Here is a 15657-nt window from a genome sequence, read left to right on the forward strand (position 1 = left end):
ATGAATAATAGCATCTAGGCTAGTACATCTGCATATTTAATTTATCAAAGACATGAAACAGTCTTCATTAATCATAGAAAGGAAGCCTTGTTGTTACAAGTGTTCAGATGCACACTCTTTGCACATCTCGACCCAGTTATACACAATTAATATTTATACACAGTTATACACAAAACAAAGAAGCATAGAAACATGAAATCTAAACAATCATGAGGCAGAACATAGCACAATATGATTCAAAATATAAAAGATTTCAAACAACAAGGAAAATGGGAGAGAAAAGCAGGAGCATAGAGTTAATTACATCAAATTTCACAGAAAGAACCAGACTATCAAATTCAAACAGGAACTATACAGAGGAACAAGACTTTCAAAAAGTTTGCACACATGTGCAAACTGAACACAACTAAAGTCCAAAGCATCATGGAACCAAATGTAATGTTTGTTGTACTGTGATTTAAGTAATTCACAAACAGTTATCTTCGTTTCTGTTTTGTTTTCATATGTAAAGTGTAGTATGGCTACATCATTCTCCACTGATGAGTCTTTAACAGATATTTCAGTAGTTTTGTGTAAACAATCAAAAATGTCTGGAAAATTGCTTTATTTAGAATAACATTTTAATCCAGAGCCAAAAATAAATAAATAAATAAATAAACTCTGGGATTTCAGAACAATAGATAGATTTAATTCCAGTTCAAACATTCAATAAAACCAAATAAGAACTTGTAGTGTCTAAAAAGTAAAATAAAACAAACAAACAAACAAACAAACAAACAAACAAAAAAAAGAGAACATTACTTGCTTTAAGCATAAGCTAACTTTGCAAAGAGAAGGGCTTGAATTTCATTCCAAAAAGTTGTAAAAATCATATTGCAATTTAATATAAATTATTGAAGCACTAGTATTTCGGATAAAGCAAAAACATTACAACATACACCAGAACTATAGCATGTTTTACAAAAGGCAGCATATTAAAGCAAGGTTCAGAAGAAGTAACTCAGTTAGCAGTATCTGAGTCTGTGTCATGCCAGAGATTTTATTGAAACGTTCTTGGAGGAAAATCAGTCTGTCCTATTCACAACTCATCATCAGATCTACAACAAAAGGTTATACTGCCCTCTACCGGCCGTCCAACCCACACTAACTGAGTCTACCACAGGTTGATCAGGTCTTTTCAAGGGAAACTCTCGCTCACCATCGAGCACGGAGTATTACTTCCATCCTTCTTTACATCATCCACATTTTTGTGCATTTACAGCAATATCACGGTTTACTACTGATAAGAAATAAAAGTGATAAGCAAAGCACTGTATGACTTGACTGTGAAACTTAACATGTGACAGTCTGAAGTTAAATATCAAGTGGTTTAATACTGAAGTCTCCAGAGAGCTAAAACTTTGAGTCTAAAAGCTTTTACTCTGAATTTTATTTTCACTTTTACTTTGAAAGGTTTCTTCCATATGTTCCTGTTGACGATACAGACGTTGAAGTAAAACGTCATTACGTTTTAATTGTGCTTTGAGCGCGGGAGCTTTGAGGAAATTTGCCGACATCAGGCAGAAAACGTTGCAGGTACTTTCTATGGAAGCTTCCTTTTAGCTCAACACCGACTATTGGTAAGGAGGTTTAGGAACTAGTCCGAACCTGAGCTGTCAATCCACTCTGCGGGGCTGGCAGCAGCTTTAAGAAGAGGAAATGATCAGATATCGAAGGCACCTGGTTTGTGCTAACGCTAGGCTAAACAATTGCATAAGTATTAAAATAATTACGGTGTGGCGGAATAAATACGCTTCAGAATAGTACAAGTTGAGGAGGTACAGTTAAACAGGAACTATCACCTTGTTAATGTGCTCTAAATTGCGTCCAAACACTACACCACAGTAGTGTTGTAGTGTTTTTACTGTGTACACAGTAAAAAGAACAATAACAATTCTATGATATTTAACAGTCACAACGTATTCTAATCTGACAGAACACCGGCAAGTAAAGAAGTTCTTTAGAAAAGACAAGCTGGGTGTTTTTTCTGAAATCACAAAAAACCGAAGGAGCAGCTGTGTTATAGTACAAAACTGACAGTAACTTGTCTGCGACCCCTGTTGGCCAGGTGTTGTCATGGCGATGAGAGGAGAGACGAGAGTGGAGGTAGAGGCGGAGGAGGAGGAGAACTACGGCCCACAGCCTCTCTCCAGACTGGAGGTAAAGTATCCCGACTGCTCGATGTGCTGATTTAGTTAACACTAGGGCTGGACAGTAAGGCAAAAACAATGCAGTGACAGAGACACGAGGTGAATACCAACAGATAATACATCTGATAGAATATTTGGCATCAACTAACTCTCTCTTTGGTTACCTAGCAACAACCTGTTGACTAACCTTAAGGTTTCTCATGTCTCATAACTGCTTAAAAATAAACGAGGTGGAGATAAAATTGGATAAAGCAGGAAAGACCATGCCACCAGCCTGACAGTATTTCAGATATTTAAAATCAATAATTATTAATACCTGCGGATATGAAACGCTTATATTGTGATAAGTTATCAGCCGTAGTTCAGAGCTTAGTTTGATTTTTTTTTTGGGGGGGGTATTAAAAGTTATTAAATGGTTTGTCATGCAAGTCACTTTGAACTACTTGGTTGCTGAAATATGCCATACATATAAACTTGTCTTAACTTTGGATTTAATATGACATCAAATACATTTGTCTAAGCAAGCCTGCAGTTTGATGGGTAACATCACAAATAAAAGGAAGGTCAAGTAAATGTCAACAGGAGACATGCTACAAATGTGTCTAAAGTGTTGTCTGTAAATAAATCATTTGTATTTCAGTACTGGTGGACCTGCACCCTGCTGGATGCTGATGTTGTCTTTTTGCCTGCAGCACTGTGGGATTAGTGCCAGCGACATCAAGAAGCTGGAGGATGCAGGGTTCCACACCATAGAAGCAGTGGCCTATGCACCCAAGAAAGAGCTGCTCAACATCAAGGGCATCAGTGAAGCCAAAGCAGACAAAGTTTTAGTAGGAAATGTCTATCCTTTCATTTACACGAGCTAAAACTGTACTTTTATTTAGCTTAGTTCATTTATAAGCTGAAATCTTCTGTTTTCCATTGTGTGCATTAAAAGAACTCTGATTACTTCATTCTGCCCACTCCAATGAAATGAAATGAATGGACTTGGGGTTGTGAAATAGTTCCTCACTGAGATGCTGATAAGGATGCACAGAGCTTTTTCCACGTATTAAGTTTAAGAGCATTATTTAGGAATGTATTATAGTCATCAGAGAATTAATGGTTAAGTAATGAAAATGGTGAATTCATGGCTGGTACTTTCTGCACTTCTTTACTTTCTCTCTCACTGGTGTGCTTGGTTCTGTCCCTGGTAGGCAGAAGCAGCCAAACTGGTGCCGATGGGCTTCACTACCGCTACTGAGTTCCACCAAAGGAGAGCAGAGATCATCCAGATCTCCACTGGCTCCAAGGAGCTGGACAAATTACTGCAGGGTGTGGCCCAGTGACTGCCTCTCAGAAGTGACTTCTACACCATTGGGAGGGAAGCTGACCATGCTGAGTCTCTGTTCCTGTGCAGGTGGGATCGAGACGGGCTCCATCACAGAAATGTTTGGAGAGTTTCGGACCGGGAAGACCCAGCTGTGCCACACGCTGGCCGTTACCTGTCAGGTAGCATCCTGTTTGATCAGGAGCTGAACATGGAGATGTGTGAAGAGTTTTGTTCACAGGAGCTGGTTTTCCTTTGTCCATAGCTGCCAATTGATCAGGGAGGTGGAGAAGGGAAAGCAATGTACATCGACACAGAAGGAACCTTCAGACCAGAGAGACTGCTGGCTGTAGCTGACAGGTAAACACATTTATACTTATCTATTTATTTAATGTACTTAAACATGTCAAGTGTTCGAACCCTTCCTGCTTGTCTTTTATTTGCTGAGGTTAGGTATGGGCTAGTGGGTAGCGACGTGTTGGACAACGTGGCCTACGCTCGAGCCTTCAACACAGACCACCAGACTCAGCTGCTGTATCAAGCCTCTGCCATGATGGCCGAGTCCAGGTCAGCAGTGGTCTCAGTTATATCTGAACTATGATCCGCTGCAAAAGTCTGCATCATTAAGACTGACATATTTTGACTTCAGTGACATCATATGCTCACAAAGCATTTCAATTGAACTCCTTAGTATAACTGATATTTTCTCCAGGTATGCCCTGCTTATCGTGGACAGCGCCACCGCGTTGTACAGGACAGACTATTCAGGCAGAGGGGAGCTGTCGGCCAGGCAGGGGCATCTGGGGCGGTTCCTCCGCATGCTGCTCCGGTTAGCAGATGAGGTACGCAGCGCAGCTCTGTGACCCAACCCCATTTTCTGATGTAGTGGATGTGTTGGTTGATCATGCCTATGCAGATCAGCCAGGCATCCTAGCAGCTGTTGTAACACAAACAAGTGAGACTTGTCTTTTTTTTTTTTCCCTCTAGTTTGGAGTTGCCGTGGTAATAACCAACCAAGTGGTGGCGCAGGTCGACGGGGCAGCCATGTTTTCAGCAGATCCCAAGAAACCAATTGGTGGCAACATTTTGGCACATGCTTCCACCACAAGGTGTGTTTGACTCTAAATAAGACTGTTTACTCCTCAGCCCCATCTCCAACCATTTCTCCTCTGTCCAGGCTGTACCTGAGGAAGGGCCGAGGAGAAACCAGGATCTGTAAAATCTACGACTCCCCCTGCCTGCCGGAGGCTGAAGCCATGTTTGCAATCAATGCAGATGGCGTTGGAGATGCCAAGGACTGAGCAGCCCTGGGCCAGCAGGGGGCTGTAGTGAGCTTAGGAAGAGCTAGAGTAAAGTGTTCTCATGGTTGGTTGACTGTTCATCACAGTCAGAAAATGTCTACTGCCTGGACATCAGGTCATATTAAATCTAAACATTCTTCAGTTACATGATGAGTATCAGCAACAAGACCTTCATGGAGTACTGACAATGTAACCTGAGAGACCTAAACAAATGACTTCTAATGGACAATATTTGTCTGGAGATTCTGATGAGGCTTGTGTATCTAAGTTTAGCTTAAGAAGGCAGAAATTTTATTTAAAGTGTTTTTGTCCTTAAGCTGTTCTGTCCGTATTCCCTCCATAGCTAAATTTCTGAATTCTTTGAGCAGTGTGTTAGGGGATCCTTTAATAAACTGGCAACTCATTCAGAACCAAGCAGTTTCATTTCATTAAAATTTAATATTGATTCAGATTTACAGGAAATAACATGATCAGTTTTTCACTGAGTGCTAACAAAAAAAATGTAAGTGCAATGATGTCACTGTGAAAATAAGACAAAAAGAATCCAAAAATGTAAATACTTATGTAACTAAACATTATTACTGCAAAGGTTGAACACTGGAAGAGCCAGAGCATCACCTCTAACAACTGTCCATGATTTATTTTCATTTTAAACTAAATTAGAAGCTCTGATTTTTACTGTATCCTCCTTGATGCTTTGTTATTATTGTATTAGAAATGAGCTCTTCCAGAACAACACCTGTGAAGATGGAACAGAGCTGGAGCAAAAGGAAAACAGGACTTTTCTTCTAGCTTTATGTAAAAATGAGATGCCACCATATAAGGTTTTTTGCTCAGCTTATTTTCTGTTCCCACGATGCAGGTTTTGTTTAGAAAATACCATGTAAATCAATAAATGACTTAAAGTGTGAAAACATGGATTATCGTCTGTCTGAAAGGTCACAGCACCACTGAGGCTGTACAGCCAGGGAGTTTCTCAGCTTTTCTGGCAGCAGCTGCAACTCTTGAGGCTTTAACACTCAAAAACCAAGAAACCTGCTGCTGCTCTGAGATCAGCTAATCTGTTACTGAGCCCTTAGTCAGTCATTGGAGGCAAACATGCTGCAGTAGCATCAATGGGTGTAGTGGTCAGGTGAGCCTGCTGCTTCTTAGACTGGCAGTTGGAGGGGGGTAGAGGGGAACAAACTGAAGGGCTGAAAAGTTTGCAATAAAGATAAAATCAATAAATGCAACGCACAGATGTGAAATCAATAAATACAACCCAAGCAAGCAAAAAATAGACCAGTTACTAGAGAATTTACCACATGTCATAAAATAATAAAATGGATAGTTTGAGAGACATCTATTAGTGAAGGAAAACATCTGAAAGAGTTCCCAACTGTCAGTTTGTTTGTTTGTCGGTTAAAAGCTGAAGATGAGCCTCCAGTTCATATGCTTCTTCATCCTGAAGACATGAGATGAAAGTTATGGTTGACATTTTAGTATCACTTAAATAAACACATTTTATTTAACCATTCTTGTAATAGGACGTCTTTTGAGATTAAATCTGTTAAGGAGACCTGGCCAAGAGGCATGGGAATATAGATATGTTCTAATGAAACAAGACTTCTAAATGTATATAATTGCTTTGCATCTGCAAACATTTAGAACTGCAGACAGAAATGTGCATGTGTTCACATGCAGAAGGATCTTACATTGTCTGTGGGCATCTTCAGTGCCAGCCTGGTCCAGTTTGTGGCCTCAGAGATGTTCCCCAGATCCTTGTGACACTAAGCAAAACAGCAGCAGCTTTACAGTTCTCTAATGTCATCATAAAGGCACCTGTGTATACTACTGCATTTGGATTTGATCCAAGCTGTTGAGTTTCAGGGAATTTCTAGTTACCTTGGCGATGTAAAGCCTGACGTTCCTGGAGAATCCTGGCCTGAGCTCCTCCGCCTGCAGGACAACACATGAAGGTCACCATAGAAACAGAGAGAAATAAACACTTCTCTGTTACTGGCAGAGATAAACGTCAAAATGTGACTTTCATTTGTTCCATGTTTACAATGAACTGACTTATTCAATTTAACCAGACAGATCCAGTTGCAAATCAGGAAATAGTCAAAATGGCAACTAATTTTCAGCATGTATAACAAAGTATTTCAGGTAACTGATATCAGAGGTCTGGTTTTAATCCCACTAAAGTGACTTGAGACAAATGAAGACAGATCTCTAGGATTTATAGTAAACCAGGATTATAATCTAGAAGTTCTCCTTACCACAATTAACAATAAAACATTATTGATATTTGTTGAAAATACACAACTGTGATAGCTATCTCTATCTTGTTTCTTACTGTTCACACAGGGAAATAAACCAGACTAATTTATTGTTATTCAGGATTATTCTTGTTGCTTTAAAAGAAAAATAAAGAATATCTCAAAAACTTGGCTCAGAAAAAATCCCTCCCAGGCTCTGAAAGGATGTGACATGTCAGTGGAATTTTCGTTTGTATGATTTTTTTCTTTTCATTTTCCTCTGGATGTCCTAAAACCTGAAAGAAGTAAAAACAGAAAAGCAGCTAATTGCTGTGGTGGCAAACTGCTATTAGCTATATAGGCCAATAATACTATATTTCCCCAACTTTTATGAGTAAAAAAACCACAAGGTTAACATGTTCATAGATACATATTTAACACCACTATGTGTCCCAAGTGTTCAGATACTGACCATCAGATGTGTTGATCTGCTCAGCTCGAATGTTTTCCACAAAAAGCTAATCAGTTCATTGTTTTAATTTTATCTGGAGCAAATAGAATTAAAAGGCACAACAAGGCTCTCCTAAAATTTGTATAAAAAAAATATTTATTGTGGTCTCCCAATTGCTTCTGAATTAACGATTCTGGACCTCATGGCAAAATGTTTTTACACCACTGCACAAACAGTTGGAGCTCAGAATGAAGAGCAGCTCCAACCTTCAGGAAGTTCTCCAGGGCGTCATGAATGGAGGCGGTGGGGGCGCTCCGGTACAGTGCAGCAGCAGCCTTCTTCTCCAACCAGTCAAATGTGGCAACCTGCAGCCCACCCCCACAAAGGTAAAGGTAATTTTATTTATATAGCACATTTTCAGAAACAAGGCAATACAAAGTGCTTTACAGGATTCAAAAGGAAATACAAACAAAATAACAAACCAAAGGAAAGAGAAAAAGAAGAAAGAGCTAATAATCTTGATCCAAAGTAAATAAACTTGATAATCCTATTCGGGGTTGGTAGGTAAGTATAAATAAGTATCCTCAGGTTGGAAGAATAGGAGTCTATTGAGATTAAATCTACCTTAGCAAGTAGTAGCTAAGGTAGTTTTTCTGGATTCAAACACAGACGCACGCACGCACGCGCACACACACACACACACACACACACACACACACACACACAGGTTGGTTGGAGGCTTCCATCAGTGTGTGATGGGTCTCACCTCGTAGCACCATCTGCCCAGTAGGTAGTAACACACGGGGTCATCATCACTGAGGGCCAAGGCTCGATCCAGATGCTCCTGGATGGACCAGGCAGAGAAACAACACAGAACTGCTTCAATTAAATTACATCTATATATTAATGGCAAAAACACTACACTTTGAGAAAAGGGTTCTTGTTTGGCAAAAGTCCAGAAAAAATCTCAAAGGCTTCATTTATTAGTTGAACATCAGCTCCCTTCTGTCTGTCTGCAACAACCAACTGCACTGTATGAAAACCAATCCAGAACTGAGGACTGACTGGGGGTTTGAAAGGCCAGCATGCGCACGCACGCACGCACGCACGCACACACACAGATCCAGGAGTACTTTCTATGTTAAGTAAAAGTTCATGGCAGCTGTGGCTCCTTTACTGGCTTCATCTAGAAGAGACACTGGTGAGCAGAACACATCTGATACGGTTTTATACTCTCCAAGAAGAAAAGAAGGAAACATGACTTTTCTTCTGGCCGGGCAGCACTTCAGTCACCAGCTTGTCTGGGAGACAGACGGAGTTAAACACAGACCGGCCAGCGAATGGTCTCCAGGAGGAGAGCAGGAGTTGCTGTCTGCAGCAGCAGTGTGTGAAACAAGGAGGTTTTCCTGCAGTAAAACTGATTGCCAGCAATAAATCTACAACTCTGACTGTCTGTGGTCTGCATACACATCAGCTGGGACATTATAATAATGAAAAAAAAACAAAAAAAAAACTGACCACTGAAGAAAATGGTTATTAACTATGATGTATACTGTTAGTGCAAAATGAAAACTCCAATACATTAAGATCCTCTTATCCCTCCTTCAGCCATGGACGGACCAGGAACACTTCGTTTTTGCTTCACAAAAACTAATCATTTTATGAAAAACTAATGGAAATTTTTCAAAAGAGTTCTATCATCAGAGGAATAAAACACTCTGCTGTCTACTAAATCAGTATTTAAACTCATTTTTATATCTGTATGTTAATGTGGTTCAGTGTTGTTAAAGCCCTGTTACAGATGGGTGGGCGGCTGCTGTACCTTCAGGATGTGGCCGCTCTTCAGTTTGCTGTGCATGCTCTCATGCTCTGAGGAAAGTCTGGTCAGCACAGCAAACCTGACAACACGACCACAAGACATCCATGAAGGATGCAAACACTGCGGAGTTAGAAGGACACTGACTGTCTGCTGCTGATGACCTACCACTTATGACTCTCAGCATCCAGGCTGCTGTAGTTCAGAGCCAGCTCCGCCTCCTCCCGACCTGCACACAACAACTGTTAATACAAGAGTCTCTATGATGATGATGATGACGATGATTCTGATCTGTCCAATGAGTCCAACACTGTCTCTAGCTGATCAGCTTGATGGAATTAGTTTTGAAAAAAGAAGAAAGCAGAGGCAAGCTTCATTTGTCACATGGAGCAGATCAGCTCTGTGTGGATGGACCAGCTCCAGGCTGCAGGGGGCGCTGTCCTGCAGCCTGTTGATGGACCCACAGCAGCAGCAGGGCAGCAGGGTCCTATGGCCCTTAGGACTCATCATGTGGATCAGCACTGATCCACATGTCAAATACTAAATTAATAATAATAGAAAAAAATTAAAAAGATGTTTTCCTGATCACTACCACAGAACGCGGTCATATCCTGACTGGAAGCAGAAAAACGTGGCACTGGGGTCACCTAGGGTTTCTGTTCTGGTCAGGGCTGGGCAGCTCCATTCCTACAGGCCTAGATCAGGGATGCTCACAGTGCAGTCCGGGGCCATTTGCGGCCCTCTGAAGGATTTTGTGCGGTCCCATGACCTCAGTTTCAGAATGGAGCAAACCTGGCCAGAAAGCTTAAGGTGATTGAAGCAAATGGACATGTTATATCATGTAGGTTAGATGATTTACACATAATTAACATCTTCTTCTTAAAAAAAAAAACATACGAGGTAAAAAATAGATTCCCATTTATTAATAACATTTCTGCTTTCATCTTTTCTTTGAAGTGAACAGACCACAAGCATCAAGCTGCTTTTACTCAAACACAAATCATACATCCCACATTATGAAACCGAGAAACTGTGGACCAGTCTCAAAAGGCAATCATGCAAAATCTTATTTTGTATCCACAATGATTTACAGATCCGTTTTCCACAAAAAGCTAACAATTTTGTTGATTTTTCATTTTTAGTTTTCAGCTGTTTTAATTTGGTATAAAAAATATTTAGTCTGGTCCCCCGAGTGCTTCTGAATGAATGACCCTGCACCTCATGGCAAAACGTTTGTATACCTCTGTGCTCCAGCACACCTGAACCAAATTACTGTTCCCTGCTCAGCATCCAGACGTTCAGCCTGCAGAGGCCTGGGAACGATTCATTCAGCCGGAGCTGGAACCGGCCTGGTACTGAAGCTGGTCTGGAGCAAGAATGTCTGGGTGACTATGTGAGTGTGTCAGTGTCTGCGTGTGTGAGTATGTCAGTGTGTGAGTGTGTGAGTGCTCCCACCTTTTTGAGCGTAGCTGGACTTCTCCTGCTTGTCCTTGGCAGACTCGTACATGTCCTTGTAAGCGCGAGCCAGTCTCCAGAGGAAGTCCCTGCTGTCTCCGTACTGCAGCAGGATGAAGAGACAGTTCAAAACCTCAGATATTATCATGAATACAAATACTTTTTAGTTTACATGAGCAACAGAGAAAACTATTTGACATTTTACAGCCTAATGGATTCAAAACTTTGGGAATTATTTATCTATCAATCTCCCAAAATCTCAGACACACTGAAGGAGCAGATTCAGTCAGCTGAAGCTCCTGTCCACACTTTGAGGACATATTTTGTCCATCATGGACAGACAGCAACTCACCTCTGCTCTGTTGTCCAGCAGCAGCTGAAAGCCGTCTGCTTTTAAAGTAGCGTCTCCAGTGTGAAGGATGTCACTCTGAGCCAAAAGCAGAGCCAGCTCTCCGTGAGGAACTTCTGCCTCCATCCACAGCCTTCCCTCCTCCTCTTCCTCTTCCTCAACTTCCCTCTCCTGTTCCTCTTGGGAGTCTTCTTGGCGGAGGGTGAGGACCGTGGCACAGCTTCTTTCCTCCTCGTCTTCCTCAGAGTCTGGCTCCGGTTCCGGCTCATCTTCATCGTGGTCTGTGTACTCAGACTCAGCGTAGGCCGTGGAGTACCTGAGGCCCAAAACAAGCACTTCATGCTGCACGGCTCCCAACACAGGATTCTCAGAAGACATGACTTTAAAGCTACGTTCAAGACAGGATCCAACAAATACCTCTGTGAAAAGGTTGAGATTAATACTCAATATGTTCTTTATTTATTCATTCTTTACTCATTTAGACACTTTTGGTCTGGGTCAGTGCACCCCCAACGGAGGGGAAAGATGTCATTACTCGTTACAGTACTGAGCTATTTTAAAATAGACTGAAGAGGCTTGAAACACACACACACACATATATATATATGTGTGTTCATCTCAGAGAAGCACCCTGCTGACAGCCTGGTGAGAGGGGTCGACGTACCCTCCTTCGCTGGTCTCCTCATTGGTGCTGCCCACATCCTGGCTGGCAGTAAAGTAGATAGAACTGGAGCTGGTTGAGTCGGTCCGCTCTCTGTTGACATGGCGACGACGTCGGAGCCTTTGACTGTCCTCCACTCCCTTTCTAAAGGTGTGTGAAAGAAAACAGCAGCCAGAGAAGCCCAGTTTCAGTCTGGAGTACAGGACACACGGCATCACAAGCGCCAAGCGTGGATCAGATCCCAGCTGAAGAAAGTGAGTCATACTGCCAAACAGAACAGCTAGGAGGGGCAGTTGGTGAGTCCACTCACTTGACATCCTGGATGATCTGCAGGGCGATGCCCTGCAGCCCCCCCCGGAGCTCGGCCACCTCAGAGCGCAGCGAGGCCACGCAGCTCAGCACCTGGTCCAGCTGGATCCGGAGCTCCAGCTGCTGATCTGGGGACAGACCCTGCACCACGGCCTCCACCGCTGCCACGGCCTGCTGCTGGGCCTCCATCTCTGGGGACGGACACACATCCTCTGACTGTCTCTGCACTTTAGACATTTTACTGATGCCTCTAGCATTTTTAATAGGGCTGCACTGATAAGAGTTCTGTGGCCAATCACCAACCTTTGAACAGCCTGACTTGTAAATTCTGGCAGATAGTGATTTTTTTATTTCTGTCTGAAAAGTCAGAGCTAAAGGGGACAGTGGGTGATTTTCAGCTCAGCACCTGCAAACGAGTTTCAGACATTTGCAATTATAAATGAGATCAGTTTCACATGGAATTTATAGGCCAATCGTCGATCCCTCAAAATGACAGAAATCAGGGCTGATTTATCGGTGCAGCTGTAATTTTTTAATTGCCCAAACTAACTCCTGTTTATGCTGCAGCAACATGAACGATTAGCTCAACATTAACTTCTAACACAATGCTGTGAAGGCATGAGTAGAAAAACAATGGAGGAAATCCTATGCTACTACTTACTTGAAAAGGCTGATTTAAATAAATTTATACAAACTGAAAGAATCTTAAGAACTTTAATTAATTTCCTCCAAAAAATAATTGTTTGATAGATCATTGGGGAGGTAATAGATCATGAATATCCTCCAGACAAGAAAAACGTAATTGTTTCATAATACATTTGCAAATGACATAAAATGACAAAATAATAACCTGTGTCGTTCCGACACAAGTTCTGACACAATTTAGGACAAATTAGCTCTCGAAATATTTATTCTAGTTGTCAATATCATACAAAAATGTCTATCAAGAACAAGTCCCTGAACTCAAGGAGTTTAGAAGCAGACATGTCAGCATCTGAACAGCAGGGGGCAGTGTGAAGTTAACCTACCCTGAGCATCCAGGGGCTCCTGGAAAAGCGCCGCTCCATCCGCCTGGTCAGGCAGCCTTGCAGCTGACTGGCCTCTAGATTCCAGCCTTTGGGACCTTCTCCTGCTCCGCTCTCTGTAAATTAGAAGCCCAATCAACCCCAAACTGGCTGCAGCTCCGACAGCGAGTCCGAGTAACCCGTTTCTTCCGAGCGAAATGATCATTTCTCTGCATTCGCAGGTCTAGTACCAGCCCTAGCTATTCCTATCGACGGCGGCCCATCATTTTGGCTTTAACAACGTTCAGAGAAATAGAGATCCGACTGTCCGAAACTGGAACCAAACAGCAATAACGGTGACATGTGTTCTCTGCCACCTGACCCGACCTAAGCTCCGTTTAGCAGCTACGCTGGTACCCGGACAGCGTAGCAGCAAGCGGACAGTCACTCCGCATTTTATCCACAATGTAACGACCAGGGTTCAGAAAGCAATTGTTCAAATTTTGGGATTTTCATTTATTTGTCTTCAGGCAAGATGCTCCAACAGTTTGTGGTAGTGCTGCTGAGTACCTCACCAGCTCCTCTATCCAGCGCGGTCGAAATTACTTCCGGTTGTGCTTTCAAAATAAAATAACTTTACATTTAAAAGTACAATGCATTTCCTGTGGATTTTAAAATAGAGGCATTGAAATTATAAGTAAACAACACTCTACAAAGTGCGAGTTTTAGAGGACACAAATGTTGAAGAGCATGTTTTAAGATAAACTTAAGTTTCTTAAGTTAATTAAGATAAGAAACTTATAAGTTTCTTATCTTAAGATAAAGAAACTTATCTTAAGTTTCTTTAAGATAAGAATCTTATCTTAAATGTGCAGAAATTCAGAGAGCAGCCTGTATAACAGACAGGAGGCCTGCATACAGTAGATGACAGGGTAAAATGTTTTTCAGTGATGTTGAAGAGTGAGACATCTCTTGGTGCCTTTTCTAATCACATCAAACCTCCTCCTCCTTGGTCCTAATTGAAGCTGCAACACCAAAAAAAAAAAAACTTACTAATTTTACTCAGTGCATTAGGGAAGAGCACCACAAACAAAAATGTGCCTCACAAATCAGTGCTGTTATGTTTGACAGATATGAAAAATGGGGTGAGAGAAGGGGCAGTCATGGCACCTTTGCCCAGGTTTATTCAATCACAGGCTGGTGTAGAATTTGTTTGGCAAACCGTGAAAGAACTGAACATCTTTTTGTGGGTCTCACCAGTAACTGCAGCTCTGCAACAAAACATTGAAACTGAATATCCTTGAAAATGTCCTCATTTTGGTCTAAATGATTAAAAATGTATATATGAGCAAAATATTTCTAAAATGCAGTAGGTGATGTAACCAATACAAACTCCTTTAAACACGTGTGGAATGTTCTGACAGTCATTCAAAAATGATATGTAAGGTGCAAAGACAAGCAAAGGATTTCAAATTTAAATGAGAAAGTGAACTGATAGAAACATATGTCAGATAAATGTGATGCCAAAACTGGATGAGCAAGATATCTGAGCTGATTGTTAGCATGTCATCAGTGATATCATTATTTGTTTAGAACCACTAGCACATGTCATGTTTTTCTCATTCTACTCTAAGAAAATGGTGGTGTTTTAATGTAATCTTAAAGAGTCATATTTGAACACTGGTTCTGTTTATGTACCTCTGGAAAGCATAACAATGTTCACACACATTTTTGGAGTTCCTTTTCAATCCTCAGTATCAATGAAAGCAACATCACACTCTGTTTTTCTTTCTGTTTTGTTTCCACAAAAAGATTAAATGAAATCTGGCCTATAAGGAATGTAAGAGCCGAGATGGTGTTTTTCAGCTGAGCAGGAGGATTGCTGTGGAATCAAACTTACTGAATTTATGTCAAATTATGAATGTATGAAGTTAAGTAAAGGACCAGACCAGATTAATGGAATGAACGATTTATTGTCACATCAGTCAGACCTGACAGGCTGCTGAGAGGATTCAGACGAGAAACACATTTAATCCAGTGATGAACAAGTGAGTTCATCCTTTTTAATATTCTGAGAAATTATGATCCAAAAAATTAAACCACATGTTAAAATCTTTTTTTGTTTATTTGTTTGTTTGTTTTTTTACACATAATGTAACCCTGCTGGATATGTGTGCAGATAATTTGTTGAAGTTCTGCTTGATTTGAAATAAAAATTCAGTCTTTGGTAGGAATCCTGAACATGTCATTTCTTGACTTGATAATATACTTTACTAAGGTTCTCTAGATATAAGTGAGAAGGAGGATATTATTATTATTACTGTCTTTTTCAGTTGTATACATTTCTGGTTTTATTTTTAATTATGTTAATTTTGGCCCTCCATCCAGGTGACCCTGCACATTTTCTGCAGAATTTAATTCCAGAGTCTGGCTAGATAATTCCAGAATTGATATTTTACCTTCACAAAGAAAGAATTTTGTTAATTCAGGTGCAGGTTTAAGTTTAGCACACACATTTTATCCCCTGGGTGAGAATGTAGTGGCTGTTGGGTGAGAGGCGGGGTACACAGTGG

General features: G+C 41.1%; 2 protein-coding genes and 1 long non-coding RNA gene across 4 annotated transcripts; 2 read left to right on the forward strand and 1 right to left on the reverse strand.

The window, feature by feature from the left end:
- Positions 1 to 1272: 1272 nt before the first annotated feature.
- Positions 1273 to 5207, forward strand: rad51b (RAD51 paralog B). Of its 2 annotated transcripts, none has more exons than XM_007570607.2 (10): positions 1273 to 1575; positions 2108 to 2199; positions 2882 to 3019; positions 3386 to 3503; positions 3589 to 3680; positions 3764 to 3858; positions 3952 to 4065; positions 4211 to 4340; positions 4486 to 4607; positions 4676 to 5207. In XM_007570607.2, the coding sequence occupies exons 2-10, from the start codon at positions 2116 to 2118 to the stop codon at positions 4797 to 4799; spliced, it is 1017 nt and encodes a 338-aa protein (XP_007570669.1). In that variant the 5' UTR covers positions 1273 to 1575; positions 2108 to 2115; the 3' UTR covers positions 4800 to 5207. The 2 variants fall into 2 exon arrangements, with proteins under 2 accessions (XP_007570669.1, XP_007570670.1); XM_007570608.2 differs by lacking the exon at positions 1273 to 1575 and adding an exon at positions 1595 to 1619.
- A 14-nt stretch (positions 5208 to 5221) lies between these two features.
- On the reverse strand, positions 5222 to 13705 carry rmdn3 (regulator of microtubule dynamics 3). The gene is made up of 12 exons (XM_016680970.1): positions 13109 to 13705; positions 12082 to 12271; positions 11775 to 11915; positions 11114 to 11426; positions 10762 to 10864; positions 9475 to 9535; positions 9313 to 9388; positions 8257 to 8334; positions 7757 to 7855; positions 6684 to 6737; positions 6494 to 6568; positions 5222 to 6243 (listed from the first exon to the last, which is right to left on the reverse strand). The coding sequence occupies exons 1-12, from the start codon at positions 13308 to 13310 to the stop codon at positions 6181 to 6183; spliced, it is 1455 nt and encodes a 484-aa protein (XP_016536456.1). The 5' UTR covers positions 13311 to 13705; the 3' UTR covers positions 5222 to 6180.
- LOC107838494 (uncharacterized) lies at positions 8081 to 9065 on the forward strand. Its single transcript, XR_001664569.1, has 2 exons — positions 8081 to 8217; positions 8612 to 9065. It is a non-coding gene; the product is annotated as an uncharacterized LOC107838494 (long non-coding RNA).
- Positions 13706 to 15657: the final 1952 nt, after the last annotated feature.

The sequence above is a fragment of the Poecilia formosa genome, unplaced genomic scaffold, assembly GCF_000485575.1.
Source record: "Poecilia formosa unplaced genomic scaffold, Poecilia_formosa-5.1.2 Scaffold264, whole genome shotgun sequence".
Classification (NCBI taxonomy): Eukaryota; Metazoa; Chordata; class Actinopteri; order Cyprinodontiformes; family Poeciliidae; genus Poecilia; species Poecilia formosa.

Coding starts and splice junctions, on each gene's coding strand:
- rmdn3 (XM_016680970.1), bottom strand. CDS start 13,310: ATGATCATTTCGCTCGGAAGAAACGGGTTACTCGGACTCGCTGTCGGA. Junction 12,272..13,108: donor GGAGCCCCTGGATGCTCAGG/GTAGGTTAACTT, acceptor GTCCGTCCCCAG/AGATGGAGGCCCAGCAGCAG. Junction 9,389..9,474: donor GATGCTGAGAGTCATAAGTG/GTAGGTCATCAG, acceptor TCGTGTTGTCAG/GTTTGCTGTGCTGACCAGAC.
- rad51b (XM_007570607.2), top strand. CDS start 2,116: ATGGCGATGAGAGGAGAGACGAGAGTGGAGGTAGAGGCGGAGGAGGAG. Junction 3,504..3,588: donor GCTGGACAAATTACTGCAGG/GTGTGGCCCAGT, acceptor GTTCCTGTGCAG/GTGGGATCGAGACGGGCTCC. Junction 4,341..4,485: donor TGCTCCGGTTAGCAGATGAG/GTACGCAGCGCA, acceptor TTTTCCCTCTAG/TTTGGAGTTGCCGTGGTAAT.